The sequence below is a fragment of the Tachyglossus aculeatus genome, chromosome 10 (genome assembly GCF_015852505.1).
Source record: "Tachyglossus aculeatus isolate mTacAcu1 chromosome 10, mTacAcu1.pri, whole genome shotgun sequence".
NCBI lineage: Eukaryota > Metazoa > Chordata > Mammalia > Monotremata > Tachyglossidae > Tachyglossus > Tachyglossus aculeatus.
The window spans coordinates 40,701,093-40,715,103 of NC_052075.1; the positions used below are offsets into that span (position 1 = coordinate 40,701,093).

General features: G+C 40.2%; 1 protein-coding gene across 2 annotated transcripts in view; it reads right to left on the reverse strand.

Moving 5' to 3' along the window:
• The window catches only part of POT1 (protection of telomeres 1), an 88,299-nt gene that overhangs the window by 27,146 nt on the left and 47,142 nt on the right, over positions 1-14,011 (reverse strand). For both annotated transcript variants that reach the window (XM_038753017.1, XM_038753018.1), the window contains exons 8-9: positions 8,471-8,601; positions 922-1,212 (exon numbers count right to left, since the gene is read on the reverse strand). In XM_038753017.1, the coding sequence (XP_038608945.1) occupies positions 922-1,212; positions 8,471-8,601 (422 nt within the window). The remainder of the gene's footprint in view (positions 1-921; positions 1,213-8,470; positions 8,602-14,011) is intronic.

Genomic DNA, 14,011 nt, shown 5'->3' on the forward strand with positions numbered 1-14,011 from the left:
TAAATGCTATTATTATTATTGTTACTATTATTATTGTTACTGGAATGAGCAAGGGTCTGGTACCTGGTCTAATCACAGTTCTTGCTTGCTGTGTGACCTTGGGCAAATCACTTGCTTCACGGTACCTCAGTTTCGTCATCTGTAAAATGGGAATTCAATACGTACGCTCACTCAGACTGTGAGCCCACCCGAGACAAGGACTGTGTCCAACCTGATAATCTACCTTAGCACTTAGTACAGGGTTTGGTGCATAGTAGATGCTTAACAAATACACTCCTCATCCTCAACATCATCGTCGTGTGGCTGCAAGGACCTGGATATCTTTCAAGCTGGGCAATGATATAAGCAATGCACTTGAGAGTATCCACCTCTTCTCTTTACTTGGGAGGAAGAAGGTGGTGATATAATATGGCAATTTACTGAAGAACACATATGTTGGTGGCTATGGCAGTACACCGAACAAATGAGAAGCAGGATGGCCTAGTGGATAGAGCACAGGCCCAGGAGTCGGAAGGAACAGTCAGTTCTAGCCCTGGCTCTGCCACTTGTCTACTGTGTGACCTGGGACAAATCTCTTAGCTTGTCTTTGTCAGTTACCTCATCTGTAAAATTGGGATTAAGACTGTGAGCCTCATGTAGGACATGGACTGTGTCCAACCTGATTAACCTGTATCTATCACGGTGCTTAGAATAGTTTCTGCCACACAGTAAGTGTTTAACAAATGCTTGTAAATCATAACCCAAATCAAATCCAAAAAGTCCTTGCCCTCTGACTTCAAGTATAAAATGTGACAACAGCATATCATGTTGTTGATCTAGATTTAATCAGGAGAAAATTAAAATGTGAATTCTTACAACAGGCTCCAAAGAAGGGGTGACCTAGGATTTCCACTTCTTCGTGGAAATACTTTAAATACCTACCTTGAGGAGAATTGAAGACCCGTCCACTTCTGCCTTCCCCACCAGCTGACATGTCAGGTCGAAAAACTGCAATGGCTGGACATGGGACAGCGTGACCATTGGCCCGGGTGGGGAAAGATGATTGGCTGCCCAGATACGGAGCGCTTCCACGGTCTTCTCATCCTCGAGGGTGAAATTGTAAGTTTTGCTGGAAGTGCGAGGCTTGATGGAGGTTCCCAAAGTTCCCTCAAATGTTATGGCTGCAAAGCCTGCGGTGGTAACACCCTGAATCTCATGGTTGTATTCTTGGATCTAGGGGAGAAAAATAAAACATAATTGGGGTTTTTATATGACTCAAAATGACCTGAGGTCTAATCCCAGCTCTGCTACTTAACTGCTGTGTGACCTCAGGCAAGTCATTTCACCTCTCTGTGCTTCAGTTACCTCCTCATCTGTAAAATGGGAATCAAGACTATGAGCCCTATGTGTGACAGGGACTGGGTCCAACCCGATTAACTTATATCTACCCCAGCACTTAATACAGTGCTTGGCACATAGTAAGAGCATAACAAATACCACAAAAAATAAGAAAAAAAGACTAAATAGATTACTTAAGAGATGACTTTGAATAAACATTTTCTTGGCAAATATAATCAAACAAATATATTTCAGGCAGACTGCTGCCTCTAGCTTTACAGCAGGAATGCAGAAGAAGGCAGAATCAAACTTTAAGTGAATTAATATTACATAATAAATCTCGGGTTCCCTAGTCTCTCGGGTCCAATTAGATGACATGAGCCTCCACCCACACTGGCTGATAGTCATGCTCACAAACACATAATCTACATTATGTGCCCAATCAGATTTATTTGTATCTATCCCAGCACTTAGTACAGTACCTGACACATAAGCGATTAACAAAAGCCATTAAAAAAAAATTCAGGTGGACACCTTAAAAGGATTCTTTCAACTTATATGATGACTCTGGTTCAGAAAAATTGCCCTGGACAGCTGAATAAAAAATTCTCCTCTGAATGAAAGAACATCCCTACAGTCAATCTGAACTATGCTAACCTTTATTATTAGCATTTCTGTAGTACTTCATGTGTGCAAACCACAAAATCTGTTGGCTGAACACTCAGAATGCCCCTGGGGATGGACAGGACAATAAAATCTCAATCCCTCTAAAGTGAAAAGAAGGATAGAAAGATAAAAGTCAAAAGGCTACAAAGCAAACCAGCAGCAGAATATATCTTAGAACTGATAGTCCACTTAACCTCCTGTAGGTAGTTCATTGAGCTTCCAAACCACTAACTAAATTCCATCTCCTCTCTAAAGTCATCCCAGGAAACACAATATAGAGACACTAAGAGTTTTAATCCTGTTTCATTATACTAGCCTGACTGATTCTCATTCACATTTTCTCACCCCAATTTCATAACCACGACTGCTATCCAGTCTTCCAGACGGACTTGGCCCAACATGTGGCAACGCTGTCATGGCACCAAGGACTTTGCTATTTAATTCTGGGCTAGGTTACCTGCAAAATCTTGGAGGTTAACAACATCTCTGGGCCAGGGCACACCAAGTGAAAATGTGGCATGTTTTAAGTTGGAGGAGTCCCTGAAAAGCCCTTGCAAGGCTCTGGTGGAAAGAGCTGCCACTGGTCAGCTACATGACCTTGGGCAAGACACTTTAACTCTCTGGACCTCAGTTTCCTCATCTGGAAAATGGGAATATGATAGCAACTCTTTCTCCCTCTTGGAGTGTCCAATCTGACTTGCCCCCTTCATTCATCCCATAGCCCAGTCCCACAGCACTTACATTTCTGTAATTTATTTATTTATATTAATGTCTGTCTCCCCCTCTACACTGTAAGCTCATTGTGGGCAGGGATTGTGTCTTTTACATTGTACTCTCCCAAGTGCTGAATACAGTGCTCTGCATATAATAATAATAATGATGATGGCATTTATTAAGCACTTACTATGTGCAAAGCACTGTTCTAAGCGTTGGGGAGGTTAAAAGGTGATCAGGTTGTCCCACGGGGGGCTCACAGTCTTAATCCCCATTTTACAGAAGAGGTAACAGACACAGAGAAGTTAAGTGACTTGCCCAAAGTCACACAGCTGGCAATTGGCAGAGCTGGGATTTGAACTCATGACCTCTGACTCCAAAGCCTGTGCTCTATCCACTGAGCCATGCTGCTTCTCGATATGGTAAGCACTCAATAAATACAATTAATTGACTCTACCGTAGTGAACTCTCCCACGCTTAATACTGTGCTATGCAAACAGTAAGTGCTCAATAAATGCCACTGATTGACTGATCAATCATGTGCATTCCCAGCTCAAAAAGAAAGCCTAATTAAGTATGCCAGATCATGGACTGGATGCCTTTTACCATAGGACCAGCTAGAATTCTCACGTGGAACTGTGCTAAATTGAAAAAAAAAAAAAAAAATCAGTCATCAAAACCCATTTCCTTAGACTGAAATTAAGGTTGGGAACATTAAGTGCAGCAGGTGCTATCCCATCAAATCCCTTTTACTTTTTAAATCAATTTGCATGTAAAAAATCTGTTGTAAGGCATTTTTCTTTTTTTGTTTTCTTTTTGTGGGGGGGCGGGGGTTATGGAGGGGAACCTCTAAAGTGCTCCTGGTGGTGCCCTGTTCTCCTGCATATTACTTAGACTGAAGCTTGGACCAGAAGTGGGCCTGGACCATAGAGTTCACTTTACTGGCCTCTCAGCCTGACCCAGACCTGCCCTGGGGTTTAAAATAACCTAGCTGCCTCAGGCTGGAGAAACACAAGAGAAAAGGTTCCCACCAGAAAGGGATATGGTGGGTACTTAGGGAGGACCAAAGAGAGGAGATAGAGCAGGAGGAAAAAGTTAGTGCAGGTGATACATTGGGATCATGGCACCAACCAATCCACAATCAATGACATTTATTGAATGCTTACTGTGTGCACAGCACTATACTAAGATCTTGGGAGGTTCTAGACAAGATCCCTGTCTGCAAGGAGCTCCCAATCTAGAGGGGGAAGTGGACATTAAAATCAATTACAGATATGGGAGATGGCAGGTATAAGGATGGATGTTACGGGGCTGGGTGTGAAGTATCGAAGTGCCAAAGGGGTACACACCCAATACCATAGGTGATTCAGAGGAAAAGGCAAATAGGGTGGAGAAATGAAAGGTTAGGGTTATAGTTAGCCTAGGGGTTACAGCTTAAGGGTTGATTAGGTTGTAGTTTGTGAGGGGTTTTGATAATCTTTTAATTATCACTACCGTTACAATTTGAATAGATGACAAGAGGACCAGAAACTGGGGGGTCCAAGTCAAAAAGACTGTCACTGCCCATGATAGGTATATAATAATAATGTATTAGCATATTAATAGTAATATAACTGTGGTATTTGTTAAGCACTTACTATGTGCAAGGCACTGTACTAAGCACTGGGCTGGATATAAGCAAATTCCACATGGGGCTCAGAGTCTTAATCCCCATTTTACAGATGGAGTCACTTGGGCACAAAGAAGTTAAGGTACTTGCCCAAGGTCACACGGCATACAAGCGGCAGAGCCAGAATTAGAACCCAGATCCTTCCGACTCTCAGGCCTGTGCTCTGTCCACTAGATCGTGCTGCTTCCCAAAGCACTGAAAATATTTAGGGGATGACTGGATTAGGATGCTTAGGGTTCATCCATCACTTCATTCTGGATCTTTCTGAAGCTCTAAAGTGTTTCCTACTGATTCCTCTTCCCTTTCAGGGTACCAGTTGCACAAAATGAAAATCATTCCAAAGGCCCTTTGGGATGATTCCTAATATACCTATTCTGGCAGAAACCCCTGCCTTTGCTTCCTGTGGGAAATACAGTACAGACGAGTGATGAGGTACTTCCAGGATCTCTTTGAAAACCTGATAGCTACATCAAGATCTGCTAGCCGCCAGGAAAACAGATCAGAGGAAAGGGAGATAGCTTTTTCATGAGTAAGCAGCTGCTACTGCCTTGCTTGAACGACTTTTTGAAGTACTGTTCCTAAATAATTTGAAAACTGTGTACACAAAATGAGCTTCAAATGTTCTATCCTAAAATTGATCTGCTGAAAATAATTTTAACTTTCACTAGGTGATGAAAAAAACAATAATAAGAACACTATTCAAGCAGAATTAAGTGCTTCCAACCAAGCTGGTTTCTAAATTGTGAGACAAGCACAAGTTATGGGAACACTGAAGTTGCTGAGCACTTTAAGAATGTCAAAGACCTAAAAGAAACTGTAAAGCTGCTTATTATGGCACCACAGTAGAAAGAAATTTCATGTTCAGGAAACTATGATACTCTAAATTTAACTATCTAGTGGGGATAATATACGCTTCATTACATTTTCCAGGACTGACAACTTAAAGAAAACTCTACTGGAAACAAAACTGAAAGCCTTTGCGTGAATATTTTTCACCTCGCTCCGCCACCTCTTTGACAAGCTGGATTTCAGGCCTAGCTCTAGGAAAATTATTTTGGTCTGGGGAAAGTCCTGTAGTTCCCAGAAAAGCTTACCAGACCAAATGCTAAGGAAGTTTGGGAAGTGAAATCTTTGTAATGTTGGGGAATTTTCTGCTTACCAGACTGGGAGTGAGTAAAGAAAAGGGAGAGGAGAGAAATATCAAGATGCCACATTACATTACTGTTTTTAAACCACCAACATAATTGCCAACAGCATTTATTTGGTGCTAATGTAATGTGGAGCAAAGTTCTAGGTGCTAGGGAGCATATAAAAGATGGAAAGAGACACAGGCAGTGACTGTCTTGAATTTAGATTTTCTCTCTATAAACATAATAGATGCTCAATGAATGTTAGAAACGAGTAAATGAATGGATGAGACCGGATTAATCTGAGGGTCCTATAGGGGAGGGTTAGGAACTGGAACAGGTCAACCTGAAAAATGTTATCCCAGAATTTTCTGAAATACCAAAAAAAAAATCATTTTTGGAAATTATTTGTAAAAATGATCTCATAAAGTGGAAAGTAGGAAATGCAAGTGCCGTGAAGCTGGGCAAATCACCCCCTCACTTTCAGGTTATAGGGGTAGTTTTCACAAGAGGTAGAACTTCAAGGACCCCTTTAACTGCCAGAAAGAGGTTCAGGAATCTGTCGAGAGGAATTCCAGGCTGGAGATCCATTTACAAGACCCGAGGACTGGAGTCAGCCTGCAAATCCAAGTGAACTTGCCCGATTTGAGGTGGGGTTGGGTGCTAGGTATCAGGGAAGACTCGGAATATTATGTAATTTGAGATATCCTGAGGACTGGGCTTGTCAGCTACTTGGATTCGGGAGAAATCTAGTAGAGCTGCATCTCTTCGTACAATCATCATCAGGTGTATCTACCCAGGCCCAGCAGCAGTCCCTACAGACAACAGCCAGAGCCCGTATTTCCTTTCCTTTTGGTCTAAGGACCAAAGAGAGCAACCTTTCCAGAGAAGGGTCTTTAGGCAAAGAGCTACTGAGTCTCTCCTGATTCATGGGACATGTCTGCAGCAGGAGAATCTGACTGAAGATTGAATAAAAATAAAAGGAGGCATGCCTTTTAACTACATTTTGCTTACCTGTTGATCGCCCAGAAATCCATATGATTTATACTGGGACACTGAAAGCCTTTCCCTTAATGCCAGTCTGCTTGAACTTCCTTGAGCCCACATGTCTAAAACAAAGAGGGCAGGGAGAGTGGGTGGAAGGGAAAGGCTGGAAAGGCCTTAAATGTTATTGCTGATATGTTGTTTGGACTGGTAAATTATTCTAATAATGCTGGATTTCTCTGCCAGGCTCAGACACCACTAATATTAGGCTTTCTCTGTGTAGTGGGGCAGAAGTGATCATCTTCATCAACACCAATAGCATTTACTGAATTACTTGTATTCAAAACACTGTTCTAAGTACTTAGAAGCATAAAATGGGGGATATTTCTGTGGATATTCTTCCTTCCCCAAAAACATGCCTTTAAGCACTCTGGTATTCACCCCAACCTCAGTCCCGCAGCACTGTTGTACCTCGCCACAACGCACTGCTTTATACTGATTTGTCCCCCCTTCTAGACTGGAAGCTCCTAGAGGGCAAGGATCGTGTCTTCTAATGGTGGCATTGTGCTCTCCCAAGCACTTACTACAGAACTCTAGACTGTCAGCTTGTTGCGGGAAGGGAACATGTCTCCTAATTCTGTTATACTGTGCTCTCCCAAGAGCTTAGTATTGTGCCCTGCACACAGTAAGCACTCAATAAAAACAATCAAATGACTGTTCGCCAGAGTAAGTGCTCAATAAATACCACTGCCTGATTGATTCCTGCCTTCTGCAGGCATATCTCCTATGTGAGCTGAGGTAGCTTCAAATGCTGTTCTCTTCCCATGCAAGCCCCATGAGGGACAGGGACTGAAAACCTTGTATCTACCTCAGCACTTAGCACAGTGCTTGGCACATAGTAAACACTCAACAAATATTATAATTTACCCTAACTCGTCTAATAATTTTTTTCAGTGAACTATTAGTTGTCTGTTTATATGTAGTCCCAGGATTCATTAACAATCTTGGTTGGTGTGCCTTGCTCTTTCAAAACTTTCACAAGGACAGGCTTGGCCATGAGAAAGCTCTTTCTGCTAGAAGTTACAGGTAAATTCACACCTGGGATGAGTAAGAAGGCAGCTGAGGGAGCAAGTACTCTGCTCTTGTCTTATGGCATTCAAGGGAAAGAATTACACCATTCCCACAATGAAAGCACAGCAGTATTCTCCAGATGGTGATGACACAATCTGTCCAGAAACTAAAATACAGAGCAATGCTCTTCTAATTTCTATTAAAAGCATGCAAAATCCCTAGCTGTTGGCAAACACTATTTTTTTTTTTGTAAAAAAATCTGCCTATATTTTGCATGTATACATAGCAGCTGGAAAGTCTGTGCTCACTATCTGTAATGCAAAAAGGATTTGAGTTATTAGAAACTACTGTCAAAAATATTTGGCAGGTTAGAATCCAGAAGCACCAACAAAAGGAAGAGAGTTGGGATACAAGAGCCTATATAAAAGGGAAACTCTTTGAAAGTTACTTCTATTTACAATAGCAAAAAGATTCATGCTTCCCAGATATGGAGACACACATACACATCCTTGTAGGCACATACATACACACGAGGGCAAGAGGAAACAGGGAGAAGGCAGCTTACCTAGAGCCCTCATTTCCTCTACCCCCATTCCCTTCTGCGTCACCCTTGCACTTGTACCCTATATTCACTCCAACCCCAGCCCCTCAGTACTTATGTACAAATCTGTAATTTATTTGTATTGATGTCCATCTCCCCTTCTGGACTGTAAGTTCATAGTGGGCAGGGAACATACCTACCAACTCTATTCTGTTTTCTCCCAAAAGCTAAGTACAGTGTTCTGCACACAGTAAGCATTCAGTAAAGGCCACTGATTGATTGGGGCTGCTATCCTTTCCTTCCAGAGCCACTGTGTCCCTAAATGCAGCCTTTGTGAGCCCTGCCAGCTGAGACTGTCACCCCAGTCCCACCCCAGAATACCTTTATTCTGTGAAATCGAACGATATCGCCAGTCTTGTAGATTATTGGAAGTGTTTCAAGATTTCCACTAAAAAGCATACAAGTTAACTTGACATTTGACTGGTCCACAACAGTTACCACTGAGCAGTAATCTGAAAAACACACAAAAAAACTATGAGTAGATATTACGTTAGTCACTATAAAAAAATATCACTCTGCCCAGTGGTTGCACAGTACTATAATAAATTCAACTGTCCAAAAGCCTACATCTGGCCAAGGGGCCAGGTTGGGCTTCATAAATTGTCAGTGGTTCCCTGACTGTCATTCTGTGACTTGAAATGCTGTGCAATTGTCCTTGTTGGTCTCTGGAAGCCACACTGAGCCTGATATGAGTTAACCAAAGAAGGCTGCTCCATCTTGCAATGCATCTATTTTAAACCACAAATTAGCCCCACTGGCTTCAGTGACAACATTTCTATCTGGAGACATCATACATACTATTGAATAAAAGGGAAAAATAAAAAAGGAACATATTCCCCATGATTCAAGTCAAATTTTCACTTTAAATTTGAATAAGGAAATGGAGAACACAATAATGAAATCAGAGACCATGTCCTACACCCAGGTGATCCACTGATTTTTCTGTCTGGCTGGAGAAAGCCACTCAGATTGTCCAGTTCCCTAATTTTAAAAACACCATAATAATAATTCTGGTATTTGTTAAGCGCTTATATGTGCGAGGCACATTTTAAGCACTGGGATGGATACAAACAATCGGGTTGGACACAGTCCCTAGCTCACAATCACAGACCATCTGATTTCCAGGCTTGTGCTCATCCACTAGGCCATGCGGCTTCTCGGTGTCTCAATGTAAATGTCTCAATGGTAGGCCAAACTGACATCTGTTGTTAATACGTTATGCTGCCAACTTGTACTTCCCAAGCGCTTAGTACAGTGCTCTGCACACAGTAAGCGCTCAATAAATACAATTGAATGAAAGTGGATATGACATTCCCAAGATACATGGTATGCATCATGAGCCCAAGATAAACAGCAAATAGAACTAGAAGTTCCAGAGTCCTAGGATTGCTTAAAAAATGCCTCTGCTTATTTTTATACATTTAAGCTATCTATGCAAATACATGTTTTTCTTTCATTTTTAATGCTGTTTCCTTTTCCAGAAGATAAAATAATAATAATAAAAATAGTGATATTTGTTAAGGGCTTACTATGTGCCAGACACTGTTCTAAGCGCTGGGGTAGATACTAGCAAGTGATACAAGCCCCTGTCCCACATGGAGCTCACAATCTTAATCCTCATTTTACAGATGAGGTAACTGAGGCACAGAGAAGTTAAGTGACATTCCCTAAGTCACACAGCAGACATGTGGTGGAACAGGGATTAGAACTCAGATCCTTCTGACCCCCAGACCTGTGCTCTATCCACTAGGCAATGCTGCTTCTCTGAAAGAAAACAACATAAAAAATTCAGCATTCTTTACTACTCAACTTGTGTACGCCACTACTCATTTTGGCCTCTATAAGAGAGAGAGAGAGAGAGAGAGATATTCAGCATGTGCCGTATCATAATTCACATTGATAAATATGGCATCAGTTTCTCACTGTGTATCATGAACCCTTTCAGACTACTGGAGGACCATTTATTGACCTGAAGCACTATTAAATTGCATCTGAACGAAGCAACTCCTCCAAGGAAAAATGGAAACCTTAAAGACCCTAAGACCACACTTGGAAATTGAAAACATTATAAAGGATATACTTAGAAAGACCTTAGACATGAATTTAGTGGTTTCTTAAACCAAATAAAGCCCTACCTCAATGAAATATGATCTTAATAACAGTCCAATCTTCTGAAAACAAATTAAATTGGCCATTAGAAGAAAAGGTACATGGAGGATTCTAAAAACTCTTGACACCTGTATGGGATCTTTTCCATCTCAAAATTTGTTCATTTGTGAAAAGAATTCCTTGTTTCTGCTATTAAAATTTTATTAGTTTTAAATTCTTGAACAAAAGAAATTAAGACAATTTTAATTTATTAGAGTTAGACATGTCACTGCAGAGAATAATGTAATTACTTATTAGCCCTCATTTTCCTACATGTGTTTTAAACCAAAGGCAAGAAAACAGAAGCATATTTTACTATGTAAATAACTATATTCTTCAAGTGTTGCTATTTTTTCAAATTAAAGATTATTTTTTGTAAATGCCTTCACAATTACAGAGGTAAATATGTTTTTTCTACAATCTCTGGCAGCTTGTCATTCAAATAGATCAGTGCACACAATTTATCAACTTTAGAGTAAATGTACTGAAATATTAAAGTTCAACTACAGCAAGTTTGGAATTTTTAAAAGGTTTAAAGCACCTCAATGTAATTGGTAAATTAGGACATTAGGGCACTTTAATTCGGCTCTGCCAATTGTCAGCTGTGTGACTGGGCAAGTCACTTAACTTCTCTGGGACTCAGCTACCTCATCTGTAAAATGGGGATTAAGACTGTGAACTCCACGTGGGACAACCTGATCACCTTGTAACCTCCCCAGTGCTTAGAACAGTGCTTTACACATAGAAAGTGCTTAAAAAATGTCATTATTATTATTATTATTAATATTATTCCATAATTGGCCAGCTGAAAAAGGAGGTTGTTTCTTGCTACATCATTCTTCTCTTTTACCCTTTTACCCACAGTCTTTTACTTTCAAATTGCTGGGGCAAAAGCCAAATTGATCATTCTTATCTCCCAACTGCAGAGAACTCAAATCAACAAATAAGAGTCTGATAGAATGTCTTTTTTTGTAAGGCATGGGACTGAAAGGAGTGTGAACCACTAGAATATCAAGACTGTGATTAACTTCACAGAATCCTATGGGACTTCAGACTGTAAAAATGCTGCAGACAGAGGCTTTTAAGTATTAGAAGACCCAGGATTTGAAGACTGTGCGAAAGTTTTGCTCAAATCTATTTTGTCTTTTAATGTTTACTTGATGGCTCTCCAAAAAGACTTGGAAAAATGAGATATTTCTCTTTTGATCTTGAAATCTACAAAATCCCCAAAGAATATGAAAAAAATACTGTAATGATTTGTGTGGAATGCTTCCACTGTATCACTGGTTAAAACCAGTGGCGTCTCAAGCTCTCACTGACAGTACCTTTTAATTCTCAAATCAGAGTTGTTCAGGGCTGTAGAGTTTTGTTCTGTTTCATCCTTTAAATACTGTGAAGAAATGTTTAGGCCCATGACCTCAGTATTTATCTCTGCCATACTACTGGCCATGACTCCTGGCACCCTACCCACCTAAGCTTTCAGTCACTTGGTCTTGCCCCTATTCACACTGAGACTGAATGGGGAATTATCGCAAATGAAATGGGTGGGTCAACTGTTGACAAGCCAATCACCCAATGTTCAAGCAATGAGAGGTCAATTGTCCAGTTCACTGATGAGAGGTTTGCTGCATAACTTGGCTTCTAGACATTTCGTTTTTGATTCTTTGCCAGGAAATAGGTCAGCGAGGCAACCTGTCTCATTAAAAAAAAGCTTTCAATCCCTCATGATTTGAACTAGAATTTTCCAGTGTAGAACCCTGTGTTCAATTGCAGCTCTTTGTAATCTAATAATAATAATAATAATGGCATTTGTTAAGCGCTTGCTATGTGCAAAGGACTGTTCTAAGTACTGGGGGGATATAAGGTGATCAGGCTGTCCCGCGTGGGGCTCACAGTCATCATCCCCATTTTACAGATGAGGTAACTGAGGCTCCGAGAAGTTAAGTGACTTGCCCAAGGTCACACAGCAGACATTTGACAGAGCCGGGATTCGAACCCATGAGCTCTGACTCCAAAGCCCGTGCTCTTTCCACTGAGCCACACTACTTCTCAATCTACTTGAAGAACTACCATCCTTGCAAGTGAGGAAGTAAGAAATGACAATCTATCCTGTACAAGATATTGGTACATTTTCTCTAGTCACAGTGATAGTGAATTCCAAGTATTTCCAAACATTTGCTATCCCATAAGATTCCTTCTAAACTCCATTCCCTTTCATGTCTTTACCCCTGAACTTAAATTTTTTACACCATTACTACTGGCACATCCTCTTCTTGCAAAGCCTCAACGAAGCCACAGATCTCACTTTGGGGAGGGGGAAAAGGATAGAAACTATGCAAACTCAAAGCTTCTGGAATAATTCATCTTTAGAAAAAAAATTGTTCACATGCGATTGTTAAATTTTCAGTAATTCCATTTATAATTACTTGGCCACATGATGCATGTTTATTATTTCCACATTATTCACAGTAAATTAAAATATTAAGCAATAACTAAGAAAAAAGCAAACATGAGTACAGGATATTTTGGAGCCTCTCAATTTGTATTTAAAGTATTATGAAAATTATTTAAAAAGAGGAAAAGTACCTTAATTTGTCCAATCAATCAATGGCATTTATTGAGTGCTTACTATGTGCAGAGTATTGTACCAAGCCTCTGGGACAGTACAATATTGTTATTATTAATAATATTAATCATATTTATTGAGCCCTTACTGTGTGCAAAGCACTGTATTAAGCGCTTGGAAGAGTACAATATAACATCAGACACATTCCCTGCTCACAATGAGCTCACAATAAAACAAGAGTTGATAGACACATTCCCTGTTCAGAAGTAGCTTATAGTCTAGAGGGAGAGTCATGGAACAAGAAGACAATCACAATTACCAAGAGTAGCAGCATTTATTCAGCACCTGTGTGCAGAACACTGTTCTATGTGTTTAGAACCATAGTACAAAAGCAAAAAAAAAAAAAGTTCAATGTAGTGGAGACAGAGAGATAAATTCCCAACATGTACATTAAAAGCAATAATACAGTGGTAAAAACTAAGAAAAAGTGATTCAACAAATAACAGACAAATATGTGACTGGACTGAAAGTGTGGCAGTGTCAGGATGATAGAGGATCAGGGAATGCCTCTTGAAAGAACTGACTTTTTAGGAGGGTTTGAAAGTAAGGAGGGATGTGGTCTGGCAGAGTAGAGTGACCACTTCATAGCAGCCTTAATCTACAACTACTGTGGTAGCAAAGGCTACTATGCAAAACTTTACGGTGGAGGGAGACACGAGGCCCAGAATTGGCCAGAGACAACGGTCGTATCTAGACTGTAAGTTCCTTGTGGGAAGGGAATGTGTCTACTAACTTTGTTACACTGTACTCACCCAAGCCCTTAGTACAGGGCTTTGCAAACAGTAAGTGCTCAATAAATACAATCAATTGATTCTCAAGACTCTTTTTAGTAATTTTTACCTCTCTTAAAAAATTAAAAAAAAACTATGAAAAATACAGTGAATTCCAGCCTGGAATTTTCCATGCTCACTCTCAGTCCAGGAACAAATTTCTTCAGAAAGTTTCAAAAAAATCCACTTCGATCTTTTTGAGTCATTTCAGCAAATGTGAAGTAATGCCATTTCAACAGTTATTAAATTCTTCAGATAAATTTTTGTACTTTAATAACTCAGAGAGAATTTAAAATCAGAACTTTAAAATTGGCATAT